This window comes from Trichosurus vulpecula, chromosome 6 (assembly GCF_011100635.1).
Source record: "Trichosurus vulpecula isolate mTriVul1 chromosome 6, mTriVul1.pri, whole genome shotgun sequence".
Taxonomy (NCBI): Eukaryota; Metazoa; Chordata; class Mammalia; order Diprotodontia; family Phalangeridae; genus Trichosurus; species Trichosurus vulpecula.
Genome location: NC_050578.1, coordinates 284,369,993 through 284,395,910, shown reverse-complemented (window position 1 = coordinate 284,395,910; position 25,918 = coordinate 284,369,993). Strand labels below are relative to the sequence as shown.

Here is a 25,918-nt window from a genome sequence, read left to right as displayed (position 1 = left end):
CGGGGTGGGGCGTGGGCGGGGCAACAGGCATCGGGCCAATAGAGGCGGCCGGCTGGGGCGGGGCTCGAAGAATCAGCCAATCAGGCGGTGGCGTGGGGCCGCGGGGCGGGGTTGCCGGAGCCCGAACCGGAGCCGGAGCCGGAGCTAGGTTGGTCGGTTTGGACCTGCGGGGAGAGGCCCCGACGGTAGGCTCCGGACTTTTGGGTTCTCTTTCTGGGGTGACCTTTCCTAGAGTCAGCCGCTGCTTTCCTGGAACTGGGGGGCGGGGGCCAGAGATCTTGCTGATCTCTGACTCACCCCCCCCAACCGGGAGCCGGGCTGAGGAGGTTGGGGAGGAGGCGCGGGTTAATGCCCTAGGTCCCCCCTGGGGTGGAGAACAGAGCCTGGCCCTTTAAGGGGCCGCCCTGGAGAGGGGGGAAGAGCCTGGAGCCAACCCGCCTCCCCCCCGCTGAATTGGCGGGTGCCCCTCCCTCCTTCCCCAGGTCCGGCTTGGGATGCCCCGGCCCTGCCCCCGCCCCCATGGAGCTGAAGGTGTGGGTGGACGGAGTCCAGCGTGTGGTCTGCGGCGTCTCGGAGCAGACCACCTGCCAAGAAGTGGTCATCTCCCTGGCCCAAGCCCTAGGTGAGCGGGGCAGCCCCTGGGCTGGTGGGGGTGGGGGGGCGCAGAGCTGGGGTTCTCCCACCCCCAAAGACCACGTCGTCCTCTCTCCCAGGGCAGACTGGCCGCTATGTGCTCATCCAGCGGCTCCGGGACAAGGAGCGGCAACTGCTGCCCCAGGAGTGTCCGGTGGGGGCCCAGGCCACATGTGGACAGTTTGCCAGCGACGTGCAGTTCGTTCTGCGGCGGACAGGGCCCAGCCTCGCTGAACGGCCTGCCTCGGACCCTTGTGTGCCCCCAGAGCGCTCCCCTGTGCGGGCCAGCCTTCCCCACAGGCCCTGGCCCCCTGCCCCACGTGAGTCCCACAGGGGCTGGCCCCCCAGCCCTGCCAAGGAGGATGTAAGAGGGGAGCTGTGGGGCCTGGAGCACCTGGTCCACAGCAATGAGGCTGAGCTGGGTCAGGAGGGCTTCTGGGCAGAGGAGCTGCGGAGGGAAGTACAACAGGAGCTGGAGCGCCAGGGCCGCATGCGGGAATTGCAGGTGGCCACGGAGGAATGCGCTCGGAGACTTCGAGAGCTGGACGCCCAGGCCCAAGCCCTGGAGGAGGAGATCAGCTGGAGGCGGAGGCAGAGACAGCAACAGCAGCAGGAAGTGCTTGGCCCCCGAAGGCCCCAGGACGAGGCTGTGGCTGCCCGGCTGCATAGGGATCTGCAGACCCAGGCCCTGCAGAGTGAGCAGCTGGAGAGCAGCTTGGCCAGTGTGGGCCAGGCCCTGGCGGAGGCCGAGCAGAGCCTGCAGGTGAGGCCGGCCTGACCTACCACTCGCCAGCCCAGTATGAAGGGAACAGGCACCTTCATGGCTCCCCTCTCCCACCCATCCAGGCCCAGGCCCAGGAGGTGGAGGAACTGAACCGGGAGCTCCGACAGTGTAACCTGCAGCAGTTCATCCAGCAGGCTGGGCCAGCACTGCCCCCACGACCCCAGGGCTCTGGGTCCAGCCAGGTGAGAGCCTTGGGAGCTGGGCACCAGGGGGGCCCCAAGAGGAACACGCCCCTTCCCGGGCTCCCTGGGCTCACTCCCTGTTTGCTGCAGGATCCTCCGGCCTCGCCAACAAACCCATCCCATTCCTTCCCGAGATGTCCAGCGTGAGCCCCAAAGCCCACGTAAGTCCTCTGCCCCTGCCCCTTAAGGAAGAGGACTTGGAGAACCCATGTGCCCACTTGTCTGGCACCTTCCTCTCATTTGGCCTCATCGGCTCTCACGGTCATCTCTCAGCTCACCTGAATACTGAGGACATGCTGAAGATGGTCACTGTCAGGCTGGGGGACTCATGTCCCAACCATCCAGCTGGTCCCCTTCTCTACCTGTGCTGCACTGGTCAGAGATGAGTGAAGGATCACTGGGAAAGACGGACTTGGACCAGGAGGAGAGTTTTGGTGCCACTCTGCCAGAGACCCATGGACAGGCTGGCCCAGGCTCCTCTGACTAGAGCTCACTTCCCCTTCCATGTGGCCAGTAAACTCCTGGAGCGGGGGCGGGGCGCTATCTCCTGGGGTGGCCTGGGTGTATCCCTGCTGGGGAGTGTCCTTCTCTCCCTCACTGTGTGGATCCCCCTGGAATAAAGGCACCCAAAGTATGCTACATCTCTATATCCCCCAGGGTGGGTCGGGCCTGAGTTTCCCTGAGGCCTGGGCCTCCTTCTCCTCCCTGGAAATCTGCAATCTCAACTCAGTCCATTGTTATCACAACCTTCTGCTGATGCTGGTCTCCAATTCCCACACATTACTCAGGCCACAGGTCCCCCCCCCCCCCCCCCCCCCCCGAATAGTCTGAGTCCCTGAGTGGTGTTGCACCCAGAGCAGAGGACCCCTGGGGACCAAACATCCCCTTCCGGATCTCTTCTCTGAAGCTCCAAAGGGAAGGCATGGCCTTGATCAGACCCAAGGGCCAGGGGTTTTCTCAGAGCAGAGGGAAGAACGGACTTTAGATTCCTTTCTGGCTCACTAGCAAGAGGCAGCAGCTGGGCACTTGCCTTCAACCGAGTCTTCTCAGTCCCATGTCTCTTCCATGCTCTTGCCATTCTCAGCTCCTGGACACACCCTACCCAGACTGGGGTGGAGGGGGGGAGATAGAGACAAATGGGGCTGCTGGTGCCTTAGAAGGACCAAGAAGCCCACAGCAGGGGCCTGCTTCCTGAGAGCTGGGCTCCCTGGGAGGCAGGCCTGCCAGAGCCACACCCCTCCATAGCCAGGTAGGGAGGTGCCCAGGGAGGACCTGGGTCCTCAGCTTCTTCCTGGAGTCTTGCGGGGTGACTCATGAGCCAACTTCGGCCGAGGTGCCATGGGAGCAGGCAGACCAGCTAGACCAGGCCACTTTGGACCTGGAGCCCAACGCTGGGAGTTGAGAGCTCATTCAAGGAGGCCGTCTCTGGGCCCTGGAGACAGTCCTGCCTGTGCCCAGCTGCTTGGACTGGTTTGGCTGGTGAATGGCTGCCTGTGGGTGGTGCCACATTCCTTAGGCCCTAGGCACATAGGAGAGCTTAGCTCGGCACCCTGAGGCCAACAGTTGGCCAGGGAAGTCAGCCCTCCTCCTGCCTCTGGTTCCTTTCCCCCTTAAACCAAATGAACACCAGGCTGCCCTGAGATAGTCTGTTCTCCTTGGAAAGCAAAAGGTTAAGGGGCAGCACTTCTCCCCAGCAATGGAACCTGAGCCTTCACTGACAGCTGGAACACTGTGCTTGGAGGAGGCCCAATGACTGATGAAGGGTGGGGGACCTCTAGGACAAAGACAGACACCTGGAAGCCACCTCAGCACCTTGAGGGCCTGGCACATATCCCTCACACAGTCCTAGCTTTCCCTCAGTTTCCCAGGCCCCTCTCTGACCTTCCCCATGGGCACCACTAGTATCTAGCCCTTCCATTGGGATAAACCTGGTTTCCAGGCCGTTATCATGCAGTCCAACCCATGAAAGATCAGCCCCATCCTTGAGCTGCCAGGGAGCCTGGTACAGACAGCGATCCTCTCACTGCCTTCAATTCCTACAACCCTCCACCCTCTGTGGGTACCTGAGGAGGAAGCCAGTCACCCCACCCTGAAAGTCCAGGGCACTAAGGAGCCTGAACCATGGCTCTGAGCAGACACCCTAGCACTGTGTCCCTGAGCTCTGGACCTTGCCAGCTTCCTGCCCAGTCAGCCTGAGTGGCCTCAGAAGCCAAGGAGGCAAAGTAGCGAGTGCCTCCCCCCATGTTACCCTGGTCCATAGGCATCTAGTTCAGACAAAGGTTGTCAAGGACGTGACCTGTTCAGTGCCATGCTGTGCTCTCACGTTTCTTTATTGGCAGTGGGAGAAGCCAGCCACCCTCTGAAAGCAAGGTGACAGTTCCAGAATCAAGAGCCCCAACCTCAGCCCTTCCAAAGGGCACTCCCCAGGAGATGCCAAAGGGACGCTTTTCTGAGGAAGGACCTTCTGGAAATCATCTCCACCTCATAGTAGCCTGGGGCAGACCACTTAGAAGCAGCCCCTGAAAATAGGCAGCCTCAAGTTGACCCTGGACACTGTCCTCCTGTGGAAGCATCAAACACCTTCCAGTTAGTGACTCCACTAGAGGAAGGAACCTGGACCCATAACTTTGGGCCAAGGGAGCAGGGGAGTGATCCAGGCAGCTGACAGTTGTGACCCCGAGGTTCAGGCAGGCTCCACCTTCACCCAGATGTTTCTGGCCTCCGCCACAGATTATCCTGCAAGAGCACAAGGGTTAAGAAAAAACCCCCAAACCCAGGACTGCCCTGCAACTAAGGATGGGCACAAGGGAAAACCTCTAGGGCCTCACAGCATTCTCAAGGCTGGTCGTGCTGAAAGGGGGTCAGGTATTCTCAGCAGGGTCCCCCAGCATCAGCAGAAAGTAACCAAGGTCCTCTGTCCCACTATCCCAGGGGCCAAACCCAAGGGGAACTGTGACTGGACAAGGCAAAGTCAGAAGCCCTCTGGGAGCTCTGCCGGTCAGGAGCTCACCAGCTGCTGACAGGACAGGGGACTGAGGTCCAAACAGCTTGGCATGGGGCTAGAATGCAGAGCTGGGAGTCAGGAAGAACTCCCAGAAGATCCCGTTTGTGAGCCTTCAGACAGGCTGGCTGAGCTCAGGCCAGTGCCTGAAGAGGTGAACTCTTTGGGCTGCAGGAAGGCACCTCAACCTGGAGGTGGGAGACTCCTATTCCAAGCAAAGCCTTCAGAGCGTCAGAGTCCCGAGTCCCAAGCCCCAAGAGCTCAGGGAGGCCAGGGCAGGCAAAGGACGCCTGAAGAAGAGAAACTGATCGCTAGCCTGATCGATGGCCTCCCTCTAGCCCCAGCTGGTAGCCCGTCTGCGATGCATAGCCTTTGCCAGGCTGGCAAGTTTCACACTTCATGCTGGCCTTCCGAGCTACCATCATGAAAGCTGAGGGATGTTCTGATGTTCCACTGGGCTCTGGGAGGACCCGGGACCGCTTTGGTGGGAGGCTGGCCCCCTTCTCAGTCCTGTGGTGGGCCGGCTGCACGGTAGCCGCTGTCACACGCACAGTGGGTCCTCAGCGCAATGTGCGTTAGTCAGTGGCTCCCCTGCAGCCGGAGTTGGGGCGCCGGAGCCTGGAGCCTGATGACCAAGGCCAGGGGCCTGGAGGCCAGACCTGGACACCAGAGATAACCCCACAGCAAAGCCCCTGAGGCTAACGCCCGGAGTCCCCGAACTCAAAGCCAGAGCCCAAGCACTGAAGCCCAAGAGACCAGACAGAGCCCAAGCCTGGCACTCAAAGACTGCAGAAGCATAGAGCCCCGAGCTCCGGAGCTGGAGCCCCGAGCACAAGAGCTGGCACCGCGGAGCGCAAGAGCCTGGAGCCCCGAGCCTGTAGGCCCCCCGGATCACAAGGCACTAGCGCCCGAGCGCTGGAATTCGATGCTAGCAGTCCTGGGCACCGCTGCCCGGAGCGTAGATCTTCCGAGCGTGGAGCGCTGCAGCCCAGCTCCGCTTTTGGGGACTCAGCTCCAGTGGCCCCGCTCCACTCCCGCTGGCGCCGGCGCGGAGGCTCCCCGGGCCGGATCCGAGCCGTCTAGGCTGGGCCGGCCCGGAGGCCTCCGCCTCCTCAGCCCAGGGCCCCCAGATCCCTGCCGGGCCCCGGCCCCGGCCGGGCCCGGCCCGGCCCGCGCTCCGCCGCCGCCCAGCGTATTCAACCTTCCGCCCCGCCCCACAGGCCACGCCTCCTATGCAAATTACCCGCTAGCCTCCCAGCCAATAGGAAGCCCGCCCCTCTGCAGATGCAGCCAATGGACGCGCCGTGGGGCGCGGCCTCCCGGCCCTGCGCGGGTGGCAGGGCCCTGTGCCCGGTCCGAGGGCCGCGCGGAGCGTTCGTTTCTGCACGTCTTCCTTCTGGGCGAAACCACTTCCCCGGAGATGGGGGGGGATCGGCTCCGGAGTAAGTCCACTCTCCCCTCACCTCCTGGCCAAACCGCGCACTCCAAAAAGACTGGGAACGGAGAAACAGAGGGAGGGGCGGCCATAGGCCCCATCCAGGCAGAGGCGGGGAAGGCGACGGAGCGTCGGCCTCCCCCTAGGCTGGCGCAGTGGTACGGACCGCGTCCGACGGCCACGCCGGGCCATGAAGACGCGGTCTCTGGGCACGTAGCCGCCGGCGCCGCGCTCGCACGCTGGACCCCGCCCCCAGCTCCTACCAGGTTGTGGGCTGACCGGGACCGACGTAGTATCCCCGTCTGCCGCGCTGGGGCGCCAGAGCGCTACTAGACCTCAGCGGGTCGGGTCTGACTGCTGCCAACCTCCTCCACCTCTGCCTCCTGCCTGAGCCCCGTCCCCCTTCCTACCCATCTCCAACCTCCACACCCATCATTCACTGCTGCTCTTCCTCCAGGCCTTCCCTCCACAAGCATTCTCTTCTCAGTCCTGCCTCTACCAAAGTACTTTCCAGTCTCCCCTCCCCACCTTTCTGTTTCCAGAAACTTGCTCGCTGACAGGGATGAGTCAGACCCTCGAGGCCCACAGACCAGCTCCCTTTTCTCTCCCTGATTCTCTTGCCTGCATTTAGCCTGGCATTCAAGGCCCATCCCAGGCTTGGGCAGCCACCTTCCCTCTTGCCACTTCCTTTGTTCCCACTGGCAGTGCACAAAGGGGGAGGCCCATCTGCGCCACCCCCCCCAAGGCTTACAGAGTCAGGAGGCATTTAGGGCTAGAGACAGACTAGACCTGAGAGAGCTCCCCCGCCTCCCTCTAGGCTGATCCCCGAAAGCCAGGGGTGTGGTATGAGACTGGATGGGATGCCGCCTGGGCTGCTGGCATCCAGAGCGTAGCCAGGACAGGGCGAGGCTGGAGGGGCTGCCCTCTTCATGCATTCCCCAGACCCGGGGTTCCAGCCTGCGCCATGCTTCAGCCCGTGCTTCTGAAGCGGATATTTTGAGCCCACAAGAAGACTCGAGTTTCTCCCTATTACAGTGACTAGCTTCTGCTCCAGAGTTCTCAGAAGCCCCCTCTGCCCTCCACAGAGAGAGTCTGCGTCTGTGGGTCCCAGCCTTTACCTTCCTCACAGCAGAAATGAGAACATCTCGCTATTATTGAAAAACCATCGTTCTGTGGGCCTCAGGGGCCCCCCCAGTCACCCTTCTCTGGACTGCTTTGGAAAAGCTAGTGCCCCAGGCCTGGGCTTCTCTAGGAAGCCAGCATAGCTCAGCAGCCCCAAAGGGGAGACTTTCTCCAGCACACAGCAAATAGTAGGGCCTTCACACATGTTTGAGACTCTCCATTCTGGTCTCGAGCCAAGTCTGTCCCTCTCCCAGCTTCTGACTTTAAGCTCTGAAGGGTCAGACTAAGGGAGGAGGGGCGGGGTTGCCGTTTCCCAGTGGAGGTGGAGGGGTGCAGGAGTAGGACAGGAGTCGGCCCTGAGCCTCGCATCCATTTCTAGCCCTGACCCACATCTGTGGCCAGATGGTCCAGCTGGCCTGAGGGCCTCAGGCTTCTCCCCTGGAAAGGGAAGGTGTAGCCTGGTGCTCAGTCTAGAGCTCAGGACTCTGCCCTTCGTTGGGCTGCCTGCTTCGCTGGGAGAGGTGGTCGCCTCCAGAGTGTGTGCTGGGTGCACCAGGAGGCGCCACCCCGAATCTTGGCTTCTGTGGGTCTGCTAGTGTTCAGCACAGCGCTTGGCATGCAGGGAGTGCTTCATTGCCAGATGGTCTCCAAGGCACAGTCCATCTTACCAAAGCCCAAGTCTGAGTTGCCACAGCAGAGGCTTTCCCTGCCTGCCTCTGGCCCACCAGCCTTCCCCTGCTAACACACCCTTCTTCAGTTCTTGGGCAGCCCCTCAGGCGAGCCAGCCACCCCAGAAGGATGACTGCCATTTCCTTCAGGAAGCCCTAGGCCCCAGTGGCGAGCGGAACATAACATTGCCTTTTTGCCTTCATCTCTGCACCTGGCGAGCTATGCTGTTGGTCAGTTGTTTTGGTCCTGCCTGACTCTCCGTGACCCCATTGGGGATTTTCTTGGCAGAGACACTAGAGTGGCTCACCATGGCCTTCTCCAGCTCCTTTGACAGATGAGGAAACTGAGGCAAACAGGGCAGAGTGACTTGCCCTGGGTTACCCATCTAGGAGGTATCTGAAACCAGACTGAACTCTGGTCCCAGCGCTCTATTTACCTTGACACACGTAGCTGCCCCTGGCAAACAGCAGGTGCTCAATAAGTGCTTGCTGACTAAAATCCATCTATGCTGTGAAATAGGTTATTTCAGACCAGGGAGGGAGTCACACAGATGAGATCTGAGTCTGCCGCTGGAGGCAGAAGTGAGGAGACAGTGCATTCCAAGGTGTGGAGGACAGTGAAGCCCTTAGCCCAGGCTGGGAACAGTGGGCGATCCCTACTGTGCTTATCAAACGGGGAAGTGGGAGGAAACAAGCATTTAATAGGTGTCTCCTGGGTGCTGGTTGCTAGGTGGGACCACAGTGCGTGCAGCGCTGGGCCTGGAGGCAGGAAGACCAGAGCTCAAATCCAGCCTCAGACTGGATTTGACCCTGTGTGATCCTGGGCCAGTCGCTGAACCCTATTCGCCTCAGTCTCGTCACCTGCTGAATGACCTGGAGAAGGCACTGCCAACCCCTCCAGTGTCTGCCAAGAAAGGCCCAGATGGGATCACCCGGCCTGGCTCTTGGATGGTGTCTTCTCTGTGCCCTCCAGTTTTTATCTCCTTTGATGCTAACAAGGACCTGGGGAGATCCCTGTTTTACAGAGGATGAAACTGGCAAACAGTTGGAGGGACTGGCCCAGGGTCACCCAGCTAGTCTGACGCTGGATTCGAATTCGGGTCTTCCCAATGCCGGGCCCAGGGCTCTGCCCGCCACACCACCTTGCTCCATCATTTATTGTCATCACGCTCCACTAACAACGCACCAGCTGGGCCGGCCCCTCCAACACTCAACCTTCTCCCCTCTGCCCCCAAGGGTGATGGGGCTCCAAGGCAGGTCCGAAGCCCCTCCCCCTTCTCTGTTGGGTAATAGCTCTCCTTGAGCCCCTTCTGAGTGGGCTCCCTACAGCAAGGGCTCTGGGCACACATTAGGCGCATAATAAATGCTGGTGGGTGGAAAGCTACAGGAACGGCTCCCAGACCCGCGAGGGGTGGGGTGCACGGAAATCCCGTCCCCTACTTTTTAATTCATGCCCCTCTTACAGCCTCCCGCCCCTTCCACCTCCTCCTCCTACCCCCGCTCACTCAACCGGAAGCCTCCTTCTGAACGCGCCTGCCCTCCCCCTCGTCTCTGCGCACGCGCCCAGCCAGGAGGCGAGGGGAGAGGGCGAGAGCGCGAAGTGGCCCGTGCCATTTCTCCGAAGGGGTGGGGGAGAATGGGACGGGCCGTACCATCCCTTGGAGGGGGACACCGCCAGCAGCAGTTCGGACCATTCTACCAGGAACAGGGGGAGTCATTGAGGGCCGTATCTTTGAGGGACGATGTTCCGTCGAGGCCTTTCCCTGCCGTGACTCCTCTCGAGAAACTGCGAAACGCTGGCAAAGTCTGGGCTCCCGCGCCACGCTCCCCTCCGGCGAGGCCACCGGCCTTTGTTGTTCCGTCGCGCCTGCTCCCCCCCCCCCGTCGTCTTTATGGATCCGCCCAACGGGTGGCGAGGGCGGGGGAGTGGGCACCCCCGGAAGTGGGCTCAGTGTGCTTCCGGGTCGGGAGCGCGCTGGCGGCGGCAGCGACGGCGGGGATCTGGGCGGCCGCGGTCGGGGCCTAGTTAGGTAGCGAGAGCCGGGTCGGAGCAAAGCAGGAGTCGGAGCCGAAACCAGGGCCAGGGCCGGGCCGCAGCAGGCGGAGCGGAGCCGGAGCAGCGCTGTGGTCGGTGAGTGCTGCGCTCCGCGCGCGTGTCCCCGCCAGCCCTCCTGCCGGCTGGGGGAGGTCCCGAGGGGCAGCGGGGAGAAGCTGAGCCGGGCCCCGGGGCGGAGCTGGCAAGCCCAGCGCCCATCCCGGCCAGGCTGGAGAGGCTGGAGGCCTTGGCTGCGCCAGGCGGCCTCGGGGCTGGGGCGGCCTTTGGGGGTCCTGAGCCCGGCCCGGCCGGGGGAGCCAGCCTCCCCCGGCGTGGGTGAGGGGCCCTCGGGGAGGGAGGAGATGGCGCGGGCGGGGGAGCTCAGGCTCCTGGTCCCCGCAGAGCCGCCCCTGATGTCCAGCCATGGATGACGACAGCCAGGACGAGCTCATCAACAGGAACGCTGCGGCCCGAGGAGGCCGGGCCCAGGGCCGGGTGGTCAGCGAGGCGGGTGAGGCCGGGGCAGGTGGTCAGTGAAGGGGGTTGGGGGCTGGTCATTGGGGTTGTGGGGAGCCTGGTCAGCGAGGCGGGTGGGGAGGCGCCATCCGGTCCGAGCAGGCGGCTAGGCTCCCGGTCAGCACCTCCGTCTCCGTCCAGATGACAGCAGCGACGTGGGGCCCAGCGGAGACTCTGGGGAAGACACGGGCAGCGAGGGGGACGGAGAAGAGGAAGGAGAAGAAGGCTCGGGTAAGCCTCGCACACAGCACCCTGACCGTCAGAAAGTCCTTTAGACGGTTCCGGCAGAAGGCCGAGGGGGATCTCCTGGGACTCTGGCTCTAGAACCTGGGTTTCTGGGTGGGGGACGTGGGGTCGGTGGTTCCAGAGACCCAGAAGTGGGCTCAGGCACGGTAAGGGGAGACCTCGAGAAATAAAAGGGCAGGAGGGAGGGCTGCCGCGCCTCGCATGGAGGGGTGCGGTCCTGGCGGAAGCATGGCGGCTCCCCACTAGCATTTCTTTGTCCTTCTCCAGACTGGGACAGCTCTGACCAGGACGACTCTGCCGACGAGCAGGAGATGGAGGTGTCTTTGGAAGCCGCCCTGGAGCCCCCCAAAGGACAGTCGGGCGGTCCAGCCGGGGGCAATGTCAGCTCCGACGAGGATGCGGAGAGCTGCCCTATCTGCCTCAACGTGTTCAGGAACCAGGTGGTGGGCACCCCGGAGAACTGCACCCACTACTTCTGTCTGGACTGCATAGTGGAGTGGTCGAAGGTACGGAGGGCGCGGCACAGGGTGCATGGGGCTGCTGACATCGCCCCCCGGGCAGGGCAGCCTGACTTTGTGGGGTTCCCACAGAATGCAAATTCCTGTCCCGTGGATCGTATTCTGTTCAAGTGGATTTGCATCCGGGCGAGATTTGGTGGCAAGGTCTTGAAAAAGGTAAGTGCCGGTCCATCCTCGGTCACGTCCTCTGCCTGACGCTGGGGTCGGGGAGCCCATCTTGGCGTCCCTCCGTGTGGCGATGGACCAATCCCTCCCCCGTGCTGGCCTCTAGCCCCCCTGCCAAGCAGAGCCGGGGGGCACGTTCGGATGAGCGGGGACGTCCGCGTCTCTCGTCAGATTCCCGTGGAGAGTCAGAAAGCCCTTCGGGCTGAGGAGGATGAGGAAGACCCCACCTTTTGTGAAGTGTGTGGCCGAAGTGACCGTGAGGATCGGCTGCTGCTCTGTGACGGCTGCGACGCCGGGTGAGTGTCGGGCCTGGGAGCGGGTGCCTCCCTCGCAGCGTGGCCTCTGGCGGGTAAGGAATGGGGGCCCCCCTCGCTCCAGCTCCATTCGCCGCCGGATCTCATGAGTACGAGCTCCTTTTGTCTTCGGTGTCTTCTGTGGCATTCGAGGCCCGTCCTGCTTTTCCCGTTAGTAGTCTGCCACCTAATCCGGTTTCTTCTAACTTTCTGTCTCTAAATCCTGTACATCCCTCAGGGCCCTCGTTGGGCTGCCTTCCATTGATGAAAGGTTGGGTGGAGATGAGAGGCAGATGGGCACCGAAGGTGCCTCGTGGGGTAGAGTCAGGAAGCAGAAGTCCTCTGGGCTCATGGGCCTGGTCCCGTGGATTGGTCTGGGTGACTTTGTCTAGGACTTGGAGCGCCGTGGATTTGTGTCTGCCGTCTTGGTTGGGATATAGCGTCAGCCCGGTGGCCTCGCCAGTGTGAAATTCCTTTGGGGAGGGTTTGCTCCGGTTGTAAGTCCATTGGGAGGCCCATCCTGGGTACCCTCTCATGGTGGTCGGTGTCCCAGGACCGCCAGGGGCCCCAGAGGCAGGTGAGCCCAGTGAGGGGGACGGACTTGTCCAGGTGCACACCGTCACTGGATTATCTGAGGCAGGACTTGTGACTAAAGTAGGCTCCCTTTGTTGCTGGGGTGAGCTGGAATTCAGAGATGCATTTACTGGGGGAAGGTTGGTCCAAAATGAGCTTCGATGTCAGAACCCTTTCTGACTCAGTGCACCTCTGGTTCAGCAAAGGGCGAATCACAGGGGCCTGGGTCCTTCAGCTTCTCCTCGAACCCGGGGATGCGGGCTTCAGTGAGGGGCAGCTTGGGAACAGGGAGGGGGCCCAGGTCAGGTCTGGGGTGGGGCGGTTCTGTACCCTCGGGCTCACGGCCTCATCCTGTGTCCACAGCTACCACATGGAGTGTTTGAACCCCTCCCTGAGCGAGGTGCCTGTAGACGAGTGGTTTTGTCCCGAATGTGTTGCCACGGCTGCCCCAGCGCTGCCCCGTGCTGCTGCCACCGGTAATCCTACAGCTATTTGTGTCCTCATCACCCACCTCAGTCAGTGTTGGCTGGCCTGTGGGAACGACTCGTGTGACTTCCAAAATAGCCTGAACAGGGTGCAGGCTCCTGGGGGGAGGGGGACTCGCAGCTCTTTCCAGCCCCGGTAGCTGCCCCAAGGCTGCAGCCCACTCCTGGGGGGGCTCTGAGCATCTGGGGCGGAGGCTCAGACCGGCCTGTGAATGGGCCAGCATGGTCTCTCTTCTCCCCGAGATGTGGAGCCTGTGAGTGAGGAGGAGGTGGCCTTGCTTTTGGTCGACGTGGTCCCCACCACCAGCCGACTGCGGCCCAATGCAGGCCGGACTCGGGTTATTGCCAGGACTCGCCAAAGTGAGAGGGTGAGAGCCACTGTGAACCGAAACCGGATCTCCACTGCCCAGAGGATTCAGGTGAGCAGTCAGGTGGTCCTCATGCCAGGCCTGGCAGAACCTGAGGCGCTGACCCCTGCTTCTCACGAGAGCCTGTTTTACAGATGAGCAAAGTCAGTGATTTGGTCAGGGTCCAGCTGGTAGGCAGCATCTAGGACAGTATTCGAGCTCAGGGGGTGGGGGAGGAGGTGGCAGGGTTGTCAGGAAGCTGGTGGCCATCCTTGGCATGATACAAGGCTGAGCTTCCCAGAAGGTGCCAGCCACATGGGCATTGTGTCACTTGGTGCCCCCTCGCATGCAGCCCTGGTGGTCTGTACCTCTTTCCAGATGAGAAAGGCAGGCTCCAGCCCCTTCCCCGGTCAGAGCGATGCAGGAGCCATTTGGGGCCAAGGCCCAGGAGGTGGCATCAGCCTCTTGGAAGCCGTGAGGTGGGGGTCCCCAGGGAGGTCCCACTCTGAGGTGCGGCTGTGACAGGGCCTCTGTCTTGTTCTCATAGCGGGTGCCCAGTTACCTCATGTCATCCCTCCTGGATGAGACCATCGAGGCTGTGGCCTCTGGCCTTAGCACTGCTGTGTACCATCGGCCTTTGTCTCCTCGGACCCCAGTCAGACGGAAGAGGAAAACAGGCAAGGAGGCCGGGGAGGGGGTGGGGGGCCTGGGAGGTGGAGCCCTCGCATGCCTGGCATGGTGTGGGAGGCCGGCTTGTCCTCTGCACTCTGAAGCCCTCTGGGCTTCTTTCCTGGCATGGATATGCAGCATCCTTGAATGTGGGCCTTCACTAAGTAACCATGCCCCTCCCTGGATATGCAGGAAGCCCCCACAGGTGCTGCTGAGCAGTTGGGGTGTAATCCCACGAGGGTCCCCTCCTCTGTCCTTGGATTGGTCACAGTCAGGAGCTGGCTGGCACAGGCCCTGCATCTTCTCTTGGCACCCCCGGAAGTGCACCCTGCCCCCACCAAGCTGGCTCTCCTTGGAGGCTGGCCCTTCTGCTGTCAGGCCACTGCCTCGTCTTTTGGGCTATGCGAGCCTCAGATTCCAGCTTTTGGATCTTGTTTCTTTAGGGAGAAGGAAGAAAGTGTCTGGAAGAAAGAGAGCACCATCCAAATCCTCAGCGCAAAGCAAGACTTCAGGGACGCGACCCAAGAGACGCAAGTCCCGAGGGAAGAAAAGGAAAGGGCAGAGGAGTCGGGTACGAGCCTGGGGCCTGCTTCTGTGTTTGTCGTTGGAACACCAGCATGGGCCAGCCTGCCTTTGGGGACTGTGGCCTTTTTCATCTCTCTAGGGCCAAGAATGTGAAAGGAAGGGTGTCCCATGGTGGCGGGGCTGGTGGTGCCTCCTGCGGGGGGTTTCTCCCTCTCCCTCAGTAGGCAGATGAGCATGCTTGAGACTTGAGTCTCTGGCTCCCCAAGGCTCTCTCTGGGTCTTCCTTCAGGACCCAGCCTCCTGGGCAGCTCAGGGAGTGTCCAGCCCATGGGACAGAAGCCTGAGCAGAACCTGCTTTGGTGGGCTCTGAGGGGCCTGTCTGCTTTGTCTGCGCCCACTGGCCCCCTCTGTCCTACCCTTCCCCTGTACCTGCTTTGATTCATGGCAGGGCCCAGACCCCCTCAGCTTGGGTGCTGACAATCATTTGGCTCTTCTTTCTTGTTCACGGCTCAGGTGAAAACCGAAATCACCGCTCGTTCTCGAATCGCCAGGACACTGGGCCTCGGGAAACCCCTTCGAGGCGCCTCCATCCCTTCTGTGTACAAGCCAGTCGAGCCCTCCCTGGGCTTCCTGCGAGCAGACATCGGAGCAGCTTCCTTGTCTCTCTTTGGAGATCCTTACGAGCTGGACCCCTATGACAGGTACACGCCAGCTCACTCCCCTCAGAGACTGAAGAGGATCTTGGCTTGTGGGGGCTGGAGGGAGCCTGGAGAGACTCAGCCTAGGGCCTGGAAGTTCCCTCTTGGCATAGGGCTTGATCACTGCTCCAGTGACTCCAGGCTGGGTCAACCTGGGCTTATACAGCTTTGTCCGAGGCTGCCATTAACACGCGGCCATAGGCTGGAAGTCAGTTTGTTGGCTGCTATCTTGGCAACATTGTGGAAATGATGGAGATTGGCCCGTTTGGCTCTCTCTAGAGCTGTTTGTGGGCTGATGGTGAAGACATTTCCTCTGTGCCCCATGGAATTTCCAAGCTAGCATCTAGGCCAGGCTGGGCCTAGGCAAGATTCTGCCTCTCAGAAATGGACCTCTGGGAACAGCTCCCCGTATCCCCAGGGGTGCCGCCTGGAGCAGGGCCTTTCCCACGTGACCCCTAAGAGCGTTCCTCCAGACCCTCCTCAGCTTAGCAGGGAGCTTCCTGTGGCCCCCTCTGAGTCTGGCATCTCTGGCACTGCTCTCGTTCTAGATGGCCTGAGAGTTTATTTCATATTGGGCCTTCTCATTGCTGTTCAGGCTTCTAAACTCTGGCCTTATTCCTTTTCTGTTGTTTTCAACATTTTTATGAATGACTTGGATGGATGCCAAGAAAGTGAGGAAGAGGCAGGCATCTTGTTGGGGCAAGGGCTCACGATGGAGAGAGAAGGGGCCGGCCTGTCCTTGCCCTTGGTCTGATGCCAAGGAAGACTGGGGGTGGGTGGGGATGGGCACGAGGGAGGGGTCTTAGCTGATTGCCTGAGGCATCAAGCTGGTGGTGCTGACTGGCAGTGGGTCCAGGATATGGGAGGTGAAAGTTGTCTCAGGCTCCATGTTCTCACCTGAGTGGCCATGCCTTGAGAGACTATGGGATGATGTCCCACAGGTACCAGAGAAGAGGTACAGAGCTGTCCCATGGAGGCTTCAGACCAAATGGGATCTGGGGTGGGGCCCCATCCTGGGGGCGTCTAGGAAGGGCAGAGGCCTGTGGGTCAGGTAAGGACTGCTAGGCTCTAGGGCCCAGTGACTCCTCATTTTTCTGTCCCCTGTGTGTTTCCAGTACTGAAGAGCTCCCAGCAAACCAGGCATCTCCTCTGAGCACCAAGAGGCGGATTCTTTCTGAGTCGGCCCTCAGATCTCACCAACCTGTGGCTAGACCCATTTCTATGGGACTTTCCAGGTAAGGGGGTGGGAGGAGGGCAACACCTACTGTGTGCCAACTCAGTGCCCACAACAGCCCTGGTGGGTCAGTTCTGTTGTTTCCGTTTTACACTTGAGGAAAGTGAGGCAGGCTGATTGAGTGACTTGCCCAGGATCCCACAATGAGTAATCAGCAAACATTGGCAGAGCACCTACTATGTGCCAGGTACTCGTGCTGAGCACTGGGGGTACAGAAAGAGACAAAAGACAGTGCCTGCTATCGAGGTTCTTGTGATCCATTGCAGGGACCAGCAAGCATATGTACAATGCAGCTACAGACAGGCTAGTGAGAAATAGGGAAGGCGCACATGTTCAGGGGGAAGCCGAGAAGGTCAGTAGTTGGAGCAGAGGAGGGACAGGGGTCTAGATGTGGGGGACAGACAGAGAAGGTCAGGAGCTGACAGGTGGAGGAACAGCCTGGAGGCTGGGGCCGGGCAGCCGAGAGGATGTGACCCTGGAGGTCATGGGGAGGGGGGGAGCGCAGTCGGACCTTTGCGTTGGTGGCTGAGTGCAGGACAAACAGGAGGTGTGCAGACCCCCAGCAGCTCTGGCAGCGTCCACGTCTGAGGAGCCAAGGGGCAGGGCCGAGTGCCAGGGAGGTGCTGTAGAGGTGGCATCCACGGGCTTTGGCACCATCTTAGGTTTGGGGAGTGAGAGATGGGGCAGTCCAGATGATGCCTAGGGGAAGTTGTCTGAGGCCCGATCTCCCACTCCAGCCAGCCAGAAGCCAGCACTCATTGGGCAGGGGACCCTTCCTGCATCTCTCCCCTTGGGGCTCAGAAACAGAGGGGCAAAGGGCGCCCCCTTGTGCTGCTTCCAGTCACTGAGTTACAATCCATCTCCACTTCCTCTGAATCAGGAAACAACTGGAGGAACCCCACATGAGGCCCAAACCAAGAGGCCGCAGTTTAAGGACAGGGCAGAGTAGGTCAGAGCTGTCTGACTCTGGGGAGGAGGAGCACGGAACTCGGCTGTCTTAAGTCCAGCATTGGCCGGTTTCCAAGGTGCTGATGCTTACACTGACAATTTTTAACAGTCTACCCTCCGTAGCTGGTCCGTTTTGGCTCCAGCATTGCCCTCCTGTGACCAAGCATAATCACGATGATGACCACTAACACTGATAAAGTGCCTACTACGTGCCGGGTAATGGGCTGAATCTTTTACAGAGTATCCCCTTGCAACAACCCTGGGGTCTCGGTGCTGTCATCCGCACTTTACAGATGGAGAAACTGAGGCACGGGTTAAGTGACTCAGGTCCCAGAGCTGGCGTCAGAGGCTGACACTGTGGTGCCCCCCACTGTGGCCCTAGTGCGGGGATGTCTCTGAGCTCCGCAGGCGCAGCCAGCCAGGCCTTTAGGGTGTCTCTGGCTGGAAAGGGGGGAAGTGTGGGGTAGGTTTGGGTGCCGTGGCCTCTGGAGCCTCTTGGGGCCTGTCCTCAAGCAGAGGAGCATCAGAAAGGACAAGGCGAGGCTGGGGAGGACAGAGGATCTGAAGCAGGCGGAACAGTCCGTGCAGACAAGAAGGGATGACTGGTGTCGGTGCCAGGCATGTGCCATTGGATTTGCAGAAAGGAAGAGGGCTCCTCTGTGAACCTCAGAACCCATCTGAACTCACAGGCCAGAAAGGTGGCTGTGGGGCTTCCCTCTGAAGGCAGCCTCTGCTATTCCCTGGAGACCAGGAACATCCCTCCTCTGGTCGTGACCTCGTCTCTTGAGTGAAGTCCTTTCTCTGTTGGTCACACTGACTGTAGGCATCTCCGCTGCCTTTTGGGTGGCCGTTGATATTGGCTGATGTTGACTCCTGGCCTAGTAGCATCCCTGAGGCTGTGCATGTGGAAAGGGTGGGCGTGTGCTTTCACGGGGAATTTGAGGTCCTGGAGAGCCCCGCCTCCCTTCACACCTCTTCTTGCACAGTTCTTGCCCTAGACTTTCCCTGTGAAGCAGAGCTCTGCTGTGTCCTCAGCCTGACAAGGGCACTGGCACCCCCTCCACCCACCCGCGCTTCTCTGGGACAGTAGGGAGCAGTGTGGTAATCATGGCTGTCTCAGAGAGGTTTGTGTGGGAGAGCCACCCACCCACGCACCAGCAGGTGCCCAAGAGCCTGTGAGGAAGGCTGCCTTCAGACTAGGAGCATGGGCCCTGCAGCCCTCTTCCAGCTGTGGGGCCTCCAGGCCAGACCTCCTCTGGGGACGCTTGGCCATAGCCAGCTGCCCGCCCCTGCTTCCTTTATCACAGAGTGAGGCTTGGCTGGAGGAGCCTAATCCAAAAATCACAAAGGAAGTAAGCTTTGCTATTTAATAATCGGTCAGAGGCTGGTGCTCCCTCTGTCCACACACCTGTCGTGGCGCCTCAGGAAGGGTGTAGACCCTTTTGCCTAGTTTCTCCCACACCTTCCCAGAATGGACCAGGTGCTTACAAACATGCCCTGGGATCCACCTTGATCCTGATACAGCCACAAGGCAATCTAGGAGGAAGTGGCCCAGCTGGTGCCCAAGTGAGGCCCTGGGCAAAGGGAGATGTGAAGAGGCCCAGACCTCTTGGGGAGGGTCCTGTGGTGGTGGTGGTGGAATGATCCTGCTTTTCTGGTAGACTTGGGTGAATGGGGTTTTTGAGGCCACTGGGCAAAGTTCATCTCCACTAGAATCGTGGGAGGTTTCTAGGTTCTTTAAGTCTCTTTGTGACGATAATGGAGAGTTGTGCTTTATCCACTTGCCGGTCTTCTGTAGGAACAGCTCCCTCAAATCAGTCCCGGGGGAGGGTGGAGCTCCTGCTCTTAGCTTTGTTCTAAAAAGGGCTGACTTGACAAGGTCCCTGTCCTTGGTCACCAGTCCCTCATCAGCTAAGAGGTGGTTCTGAGTCCTGAAGAAAGGCCCTCGGTATGGACCAGCTGGGAGATCTTGGCCCTGCCCTGGTTCACTCTCCTGTTCCCCTGTAGCAGATGCCAGGCCGGCCTTGGGGCCATGTGCTTTCCAATTCCTTGCTCGTCCTGAGCACTGAGTATAAAATCACCAGGGGTCCCATGAAAGGAAGCTTCTTTCTGTCTATGGACACACAGTAAGACCCTCTTCTTTCTTGGATGTCCTGAGGGGTCTGCTGAGGTTAAATGTACAGTCTAGTCTTGGCTTTAAAAAACTAGTCCCCTCAGGACCAGGTTGGACAGGCATGGCTAGATAAGCATTGGGCTGTAATAGGTCTGGGGAGCTTTAGTTGACCACAGTTCAGGATGAACCAGTGTCCAGAAAGTATAGCCAGAGAAAGTCCCATTGGTCACTGCCCTGGCACCACAGTTGAGAAAGAATGTTAAGCTGGAGAGAACCTGGAGGAAGGCAGCCAGGGTGGGAAAGGACTGTTCTGGTACTCCAAAACAACGAGCATTGATTAGGCAACTACTGTGCTCCAGGTGCTATGCTAAGTCCTGCAAGCACCAAGAAGGGCAGAATCCTAGGCCCAACCCTCCAGGAGACAACATGCAAGCAGTTCTGGACAGGACCAGTTAGAGACCATCAATAGAGGGGGCGCCCAGCATGAGGGGGACCGGGAAAGGAAGGACCACCTAGACTTGGCACCTTCATCTCTGGAACTGGACCAAACGGGGCCGTCGTTACGGCACCATGCCCTCCCCTTCCCCCTGGCCTTCAGATGAGTCTCATTTGACCGTCCCAGTTTGGGGTCATTTGTCAGCAAGTTTTGGTGGCATGCTGTTGCTGGGCTCCAGGGGGGCTGTGTGTTCTGTAGGGACACAGGAGGAAGATTCTTTGCCAGGTATGGTCCGGAGGGAGTGAAGGACATCCAGACCTCAGAACTGCATGACTTCTCATGCATTTGGGATGAGAGGGCTTTAACCATCTGGCTCTGGACCCCCAGAGGGGCTGTGCTGGTCTGGGCCCATGCCATCCTTCTCACAGCTCTGGCTTTCCTTGGCCCAGGATGCTGGAGGATGTAAAGGAGGCACCATCAAGTGCATTCACAGGGTATCTGGGTCTTGGGAGGTTGCTGGAAGCGATGACTTCTTGTCTGTCTTCGTGGCTTCAGGAGGAGTGTTCCTGTTTCGGTCCCTGAGCAAGATGTGGAGGAGGCTCCTGTCCCAGACCTCTTGGGGAGCATCCTGTCTGGGCAGAATCTCTTAATGATGAGCGGCTCTGATGTGGTCATCAATCGAGATGGTTCCCTCACAGCCCGGAAGGCAGGTAAGGAAGGCCTGTCAGTTTGAGCTAGAAACTGGCCTGGGGGTGGTCGTGGCTGCCTTGTGCAGCCAGGCCTGGGCCAGGGACTTTCTGAAGGCAGCAACTGTCACTGACAAACAGCATTGAGACAGTTGTCAGGGGGTGGAGTAGTATTGCAGGTCTGCTCTCAGAGGATGAACGTGGGACTTCTGCCTGGTGAAGGGCGTCCAGTCTGGGCACGAGTGCTCAGAGTTGAGAATGAACATGACAAAACGAATTCCTAAATGTTGACAAGCAAGTGGCCAATGGCCCCCTTTGCATCTTCTCTTTTTCAGCCCCGATTTCCTTGCAGAGAAGCTCAACTGCTAAGTCCCAGGAAGATAGAGAGGGCAGGAGCAGGGGTAGTGTTCAGCCCAGGACCTTGCAGTCAGGGACCTCAGCCACCCGCCTCAGTGCCGATGTTTCTGAGCATTTGGGCTTGAACTCGTATGGGGGGGCTGCCACCAGCATACTCTCTACTTCTTCCTCTTCCTGCCTCGGGGGATTGGAGAAGTCTGTGAGCCCTTCCTCAAGTGTGCCCAGAAGGGCAGCTGTGAACTTAGAATATCCAATGACCCCTCGCCCAGTTCAGACACAGAACTTGGCAAGTAGGAACAAACTGGGTTTAAAACCAAATGTGACACCTCAGCTTGATGGAGACAACAAGCGTCCTGTGTCAGTGACGTCTGAGTCCCCTAAGGTTTTGAAAAGGACAGTGATGGGACAGCCCCTCCCACCAGCTCCTAGGAGAATCGACATCTCAGAGCTTCCCAGAATACCAAAGATGAAGAGAGAAGGTAGAGGTGGCAGCGACGGCCACGTGGACTCCAAGCCCACCGGTGGCAAGGGCGCAGACATCCCCAGCTCCTGCATCAACCGGCTCACTGGCCGGGAAGGCGGTGGCCAGCCTGCCCGAGGGGGTCGCGTCGAGAACAAGCCCAGTGGCCGCGATTCCCAGGAGCCCAAGACGCACTCGGGCGGCGGCGCCAGCGGCCCAGGCTCCCACAGTAGCCTCGCTCCGTTTGGACCATCCCGAGGCAAAGGCCTGGGTTCTTCCTTTGAAAGCTTCAGAATTAACATCCCAGGGAACACGGCGCACGCCAGCAGGCTCCCGAACCCCGGCTTCTGTAACACCTTCCGGCCAGTCGACAGTAAGGTCCAGCGCAAGGAGAACCCTTCGCCCCTCTTCTCAATCAAGAAAGCCAAGCAAATCAAAAGCGAGATTTATGACCCCTTTGACCCCACAGGGTCAGATTCGAGCTCCCCCAGCAGCAGCCCTGAGAGGCTTGGGGCAGGGCTCCTGCCCTCTGAGATCACCCGCACCATCTCCGTGGACAGTCCAAAGGTCCCGGCCTTCCAGACTGTCCGCTGCGTGACCTCATACACAGTAGAGAATGTCTTTGGGTCAGGCTCGGACCCATCTGACGGGCCGTCCTCCAGCCACCCTGAGCGGATCTCCATGGGCACATCTGACCTGGAGAAGATGGAGGAGGAGGAGCCCGGAAACAGCCCCTGCGCCTCCACCGCCGTGCGGCGGCGACTGTCGGAGCGGGAGCCTTTGGAGGCGGATGGCCGTGAGCGGCGCAGCACCTTCTTTGACTCAGAGGAGCGGACCGTGACATGCGTGACCATTGAGCCGGTCTCGCCCTCGGAGGAGGAGGAGGAGGAGGAGGAGGAAGACCAACCTCTAGCCACCACCCACAGGATTGTTGAGATTCATTCCCCTTCTCGGTCGCGCTCCAACTCCAGCTCACGCAGCCGCAAGAAAGCCAAGCGGAAAAAAACATCCGCCAAGGAGCACAAGAAGACTCGGTCCCGCTCTCATTCGCATTCTCACTCGCGGGAGAGAAGCTCGCGGTCCACATCCTGGTCAGTTGAGGAGGACTACGCCAAAAAGCACCGGTTCAAGGCCAAGCCACGGAGGTCATCCAGCGACCGCTCCAGTAGCCACGACAGAGCCAAGAAGAAGAGAGCCAAGGACAAGAGCAAGGAGAAGAGGAAGGGCCCGTGGTCCCGGGACCGCCGAAAGTCCCGGTCACGCTCGGGGAGCCCTGGCAGTTCTTCTTACGAGGTCTGCGAGAGCCGCAAAAAGAGGAGGAGGAGGTCGAGCTCCCGCGGCCGGGGCCGAGAGGGCTCACGGTCCAGCAGCACTGAGAGAGCCCGGAGGCACAAGCATCGGAGACAGAAGAGCTTTGAGCGCTATGAGAAAAAGGAGAGGAGCTCCCGGCCCCGAGACAGGAGAAGCTCCCGCTCACGATCGAGGGAGAGGAGAAAATGGAGGTCGCGCTCTCCTTCGGCCTCCAGATCCAGAGAGCACAAAAGAGCCAGGTCCAGGGAGAAGCGTCCCCGCTCTCGTTCCCGATCCAGGGACAGGAAACAGCCTGGGAAAGACATGTCTCCACCGCCTGTACAGGAGAAGGAGGCCAAGGTGGCTGAGGAGAGCTCCCCGCCCAAACTGCCAGTCCTAGGCCAGGTCGATGGGCCACAGGCCCCCCCGGCTGCTGAAGAGACGATACCTGAAGCCCCAGCCCAGCCCGAGGTGCCTGAGGAGGTTGCTGCTGATGACCTCGACTATGGAGAGACTGTGGAGGCAGAGCACGTCTTTGACGACTTCTCCAGCGATGCCGTCTTCATTCAGCTTGATGATATGAGCTCCCCCCCATCCCCAGAAAGCACAGACTCCTCCCCAGAAAGGGGCCTCCTGCTTCCCCCGGCTCTGCCAGTGGCCAGTGGCCAGTGCAGTCTGAGCTTCGGGCCAGGCACTGCTGCCAAAGGTGAGCCCCCCCCAGAGCCTCCAGTGCCCTCAGAGGGCCCAGGGGAGGCTGCTCCAGAGAACCAGGTTGGAGAGATGATGATGGTGGAAGAAGAAGAGGGCCCTGTGGTCAGCGAAGAGGTCAGTGAGGCTGAGATGGAAGTCACTTCTCAAATCCCCTTGCTGAAATCTAAAGCTTTGGTGAAGAGGGTGACTTGGAACCTCCAGGAGGAAGAGGACAGCGCAGTGGGCCCAGAGCCCGAGCCAAGTAAGACCCTTCCTGGGACTAGGACTGGGGTGGGCACTGAGCTGGCCCCCTCTCTCTCCATCCACTCTGTCTCTTAGCTCTTTGTTCCTCCTTTGGTGACTTGTCATCTGTCTGTTCTCATCCTCCTCAGACTCTAGGCCCCATGTGGTACTGTGGACCCTGGCCCTGAATTTTGAGGCCCACCCCCACCAACCTCACCTCCCATCCTCACCTCCACACTCAGTGACCACTCAGATCACCACAACAAATGTCCCTCATGCTCTCACAGGAGAGCTGAGTGGCCTGAGGCGGTCATGATAGCCCTTCATCACTACCCTGGTGTAAGGAGTGGGGACCGAGGCAATTCCTGGGCTGTCAGGGCTTACTCACCCCAGTCCCTCCCTGGGAACTTGGCGCTCTTCTGATTGCCTTTGCTTCACCCGGTACCCCACAGCTAGGAAGCGTCCGGGGCAGGGCTTCGCTTGAGTTTCCCAGACTCTAGGACCTGGCTTCTTTACTCTCTAGGGGCACCATTCTACAAGCTGCCAAGATCCCTGGAAGGGGCCTGGAAAGCTGAGGATTCGAACCCCAGCCTAAATCAGGTGCAGTCCCGTGAGCCTCCTCCCACCAATTACATGGTCGCTGAGCCCATGTTTCCTGACCTAGATTGCTCTCAGGTTGGTGTCCACTCTGGGGAAGGGCTGCGGGCAGCATCCCACTCCATCCTCCAGGGCCGCCCATCTCATGTACTGCGCATTCCACCCCACGAGCGGCACTCATCTCATCGTCAGCATGCTGGGCATAGCCAGGAGCTCAGCTCCTCTGGGATCTGGGAGGTGCTGGGCCGAGTGGGGGGGGCACTCGTCAGGCCAGCTGAGAACGCGTGTTCTGACTGGCAGAGGGGTGGGGGGGTGTCTGTGCAGGTTTACAGTCCCAACATGCCTCTGACCCCGACTCTGCCCCCAAGCGTGCCGCCTTATGCCCCGGTCAGCCAGCCCACCGTGCAGTTTATCATGCAGGGCAGCCTGCCCCTCGCGGGCTGCGGGGCAGGACAGAGCCTGACCCCGGAGCCAGCCACACTGGCCGCAGCCTCTGAGCCAGGCAGCCAGGCACTGGCCACAGGCGACTCGGACGAGAAGACACCCAAGCCAGCGGCCGAGAAGACAAAAAACGAAGAGGTGAGTCTGGGGGTTGGGCAGGGCTGACTGGGCAAGGCCAGGGAGGGCCCCCCTCGCCCACTGTGCCCATGGTCTGTGTCCTCCCCCAGTACATGAAGAAGTTGCACGTGCAGGAGCGGGCCGTGGAGGAGGTGAAGCTGGCCATCAAACCTTTCTACCAGAAGCGCGAGATCACCAAGGACGAATACAAGGATATTCTTCGCAAAGCTGTGCAAAAGGTGATGGGGGGAGGAGGGCAGCCCGAGGGGCAGGGTGCACGGGCAGGCTGGGCTGAGCTAACCACCAGCCCTGGGCTGGTTCCCCCCAGATATGTCACAGCAAAAGCGGGGAGATCAACCCCATGAAGGTGGCGAACCTAGTCAAGGCCTACGTGGAGAAATACAAACATATGAGGAAACACAAGAAGATGGCAGAGCCTGAAGAGGAGCCCCACGAAGCGGAGAGCTGAGGCTGCCACAGCACTCAGGCACCACCCTGCCCCAAGCGCGGCGGGCACATGCAGTGACCAACATTAAACTCTGGGCTCATGAAAGCACCGCCGTCTGCAGGGTTTCCTTTGGTCTGGGCCCCTGTCTTGGTCTCAGTGTCAAAGGGGACAGCTTTTTTTTAATATATATATACATATATATATATATATATATATATATATACAGTAACTATATATTCTATAGACACTCTGTTTTCATTGTGTTCTAATTTATCAAAACATGGATTGTCTTTAGAAACCTGAATCGATTTAATACTTGAAATGTGCAGCCTTGAGCCGGTCCATGCAGAGTCAGGAAGGGCGGGGTCACCCTCCCACCCCCCCACCCAGTCCCACTCAGGCCCTGTAGTAGTTGTCTTCTTGTTCTAATTACGTTTCCTGTCGGTGAATCAGGGCCGCCTTTCCCAAGGGAAAAGCAGGGGTAACGGGGGTGGGGGGGTGGGGAAGGCCCCTCCTAGAGCGCCACGTGGGCCGCTTGTGCGGCTAATGTCTGTTGAGAACATTTTGTATTTTTCAAGTAGAGTTTGGTGGCTTTAAAGCGTTTGGACTGTTCTGTCTTCCTTCTTGTGGAGGAGGGGGGAGGCAGCGGCCCAGCAGCAGACTCGGGCAAGGTCACTGGGACTTCTGACCACACCCCCTCGCCTGGGCAGCCTCTCCGGCTGTCCTTGGGCTTTGGGCCTCTCGGTTGCAGCAGTGGCTACCCAGGCCTAAGCCACAACCTCCAGACCATTAGCCACAGAGCCCCTCTGTGCACAGCCAAGAGTGGTGGGAAATCAAGGGGCCAGAGACATCTTTGAGCGAACGATATCTGTCATGATTGACACAGGGATGAGGTGTGGAGAGATTGGAAGTGGAGGTGGGGGCAGAGTGGGAGGGTACAGCTCATTCCTGGCGCACCTACTT

At 59.9% G+C, this 25,918-nt stretch overlaps 2 protein-coding genes and 1 long non-coding RNA gene across 4 annotated transcripts; 2 read left to right on the top strand and 1 right to left on the bottom strand.

Annotated features, from left to right (window-relative positions):
* Window positions 1-88: 88 nt before the first annotated feature.
* On the top strand, window positions 89-2,233 carry RASSF7 (Ras association domain family member 7). Its single transcript, XM_036763922.1, has 5 exons — window positions 89-185; window positions 483-622; window positions 714-1,396; window positions 1,480-1,599; window positions 1,690-2,233. Exons 2-5 carry the CDS (start codon window positions 520-522, stop codon window positions 1,744-1,746), a joined length of 963 nt encoding a protein of 320 aa, XP_036619817.1. The 5' UTR covers window positions 89-185; window positions 483-519; the 3' UTR covers window positions 1,747-2,233.
* Window positions 2,234-3,910: 1,677 nt separating this feature from the next.
* LOC118854343 lies at window positions 3,911-5,394 on the bottom strand. Its single transcript, XR_005010709.1, has 2 exons — window positions 4,610-5,394; window positions 3,911-4,335 (listed from the first exon to the last, which is right to left on the bottom strand). It is a non-coding gene; the product is annotated as an uncharacterized LOC118854343 (long non-coding RNA).
* Window positions 5,395-9,776: 4,382 nt separating this feature from the next.
* PHRF1 (PHD and ring finger domains 1) lies at window positions 9,777-25,259 on the top strand. 2 transcript variants are annotated; one of them, XM_036763527.1, is made up of 18 exons: window positions 9,777-9,956; window positions 10,263-10,371; window positions 10,518-10,607; window positions 10,890-11,128; window positions 11,213-11,296; window positions 11,477-11,601; window positions 12,535-12,647; window positions 12,900-13,075; window positions 13,551-13,680; window positions 14,116-14,243; window positions 14,711-14,898; window positions 16,011-16,130; window positions 20,182-20,336; window positions 20,648-23,371; window positions 23,876-23,952; window positions 24,274-24,528; window positions 24,618-24,746; window positions 24,836-25,259. In XM_036763527.1, exons 2-18 carry the CDS (start codon window positions 10,284-10,286, stop codon window positions 24,974-24,976), a joined length of 4,962 nt encoding a protein of 1,653 aa, XP_036619422.1. In that variant the 5' UTR covers window positions 9,777-9,956; window positions 10,263-10,283; the 3' UTR covers window positions 24,977-25,259. The 2 variants fall into 2 exon arrangements, with proteins under 2 accessions (XP_036619422.1, XP_036619421.1); XM_036763526.1 differs by having other exon boundaries at window positions 9,801-9,956; window positions 23,876-24,027.
* The last annotated feature ends 659 nt before the right edge of the window (window positions 25,260-25,918 follow it).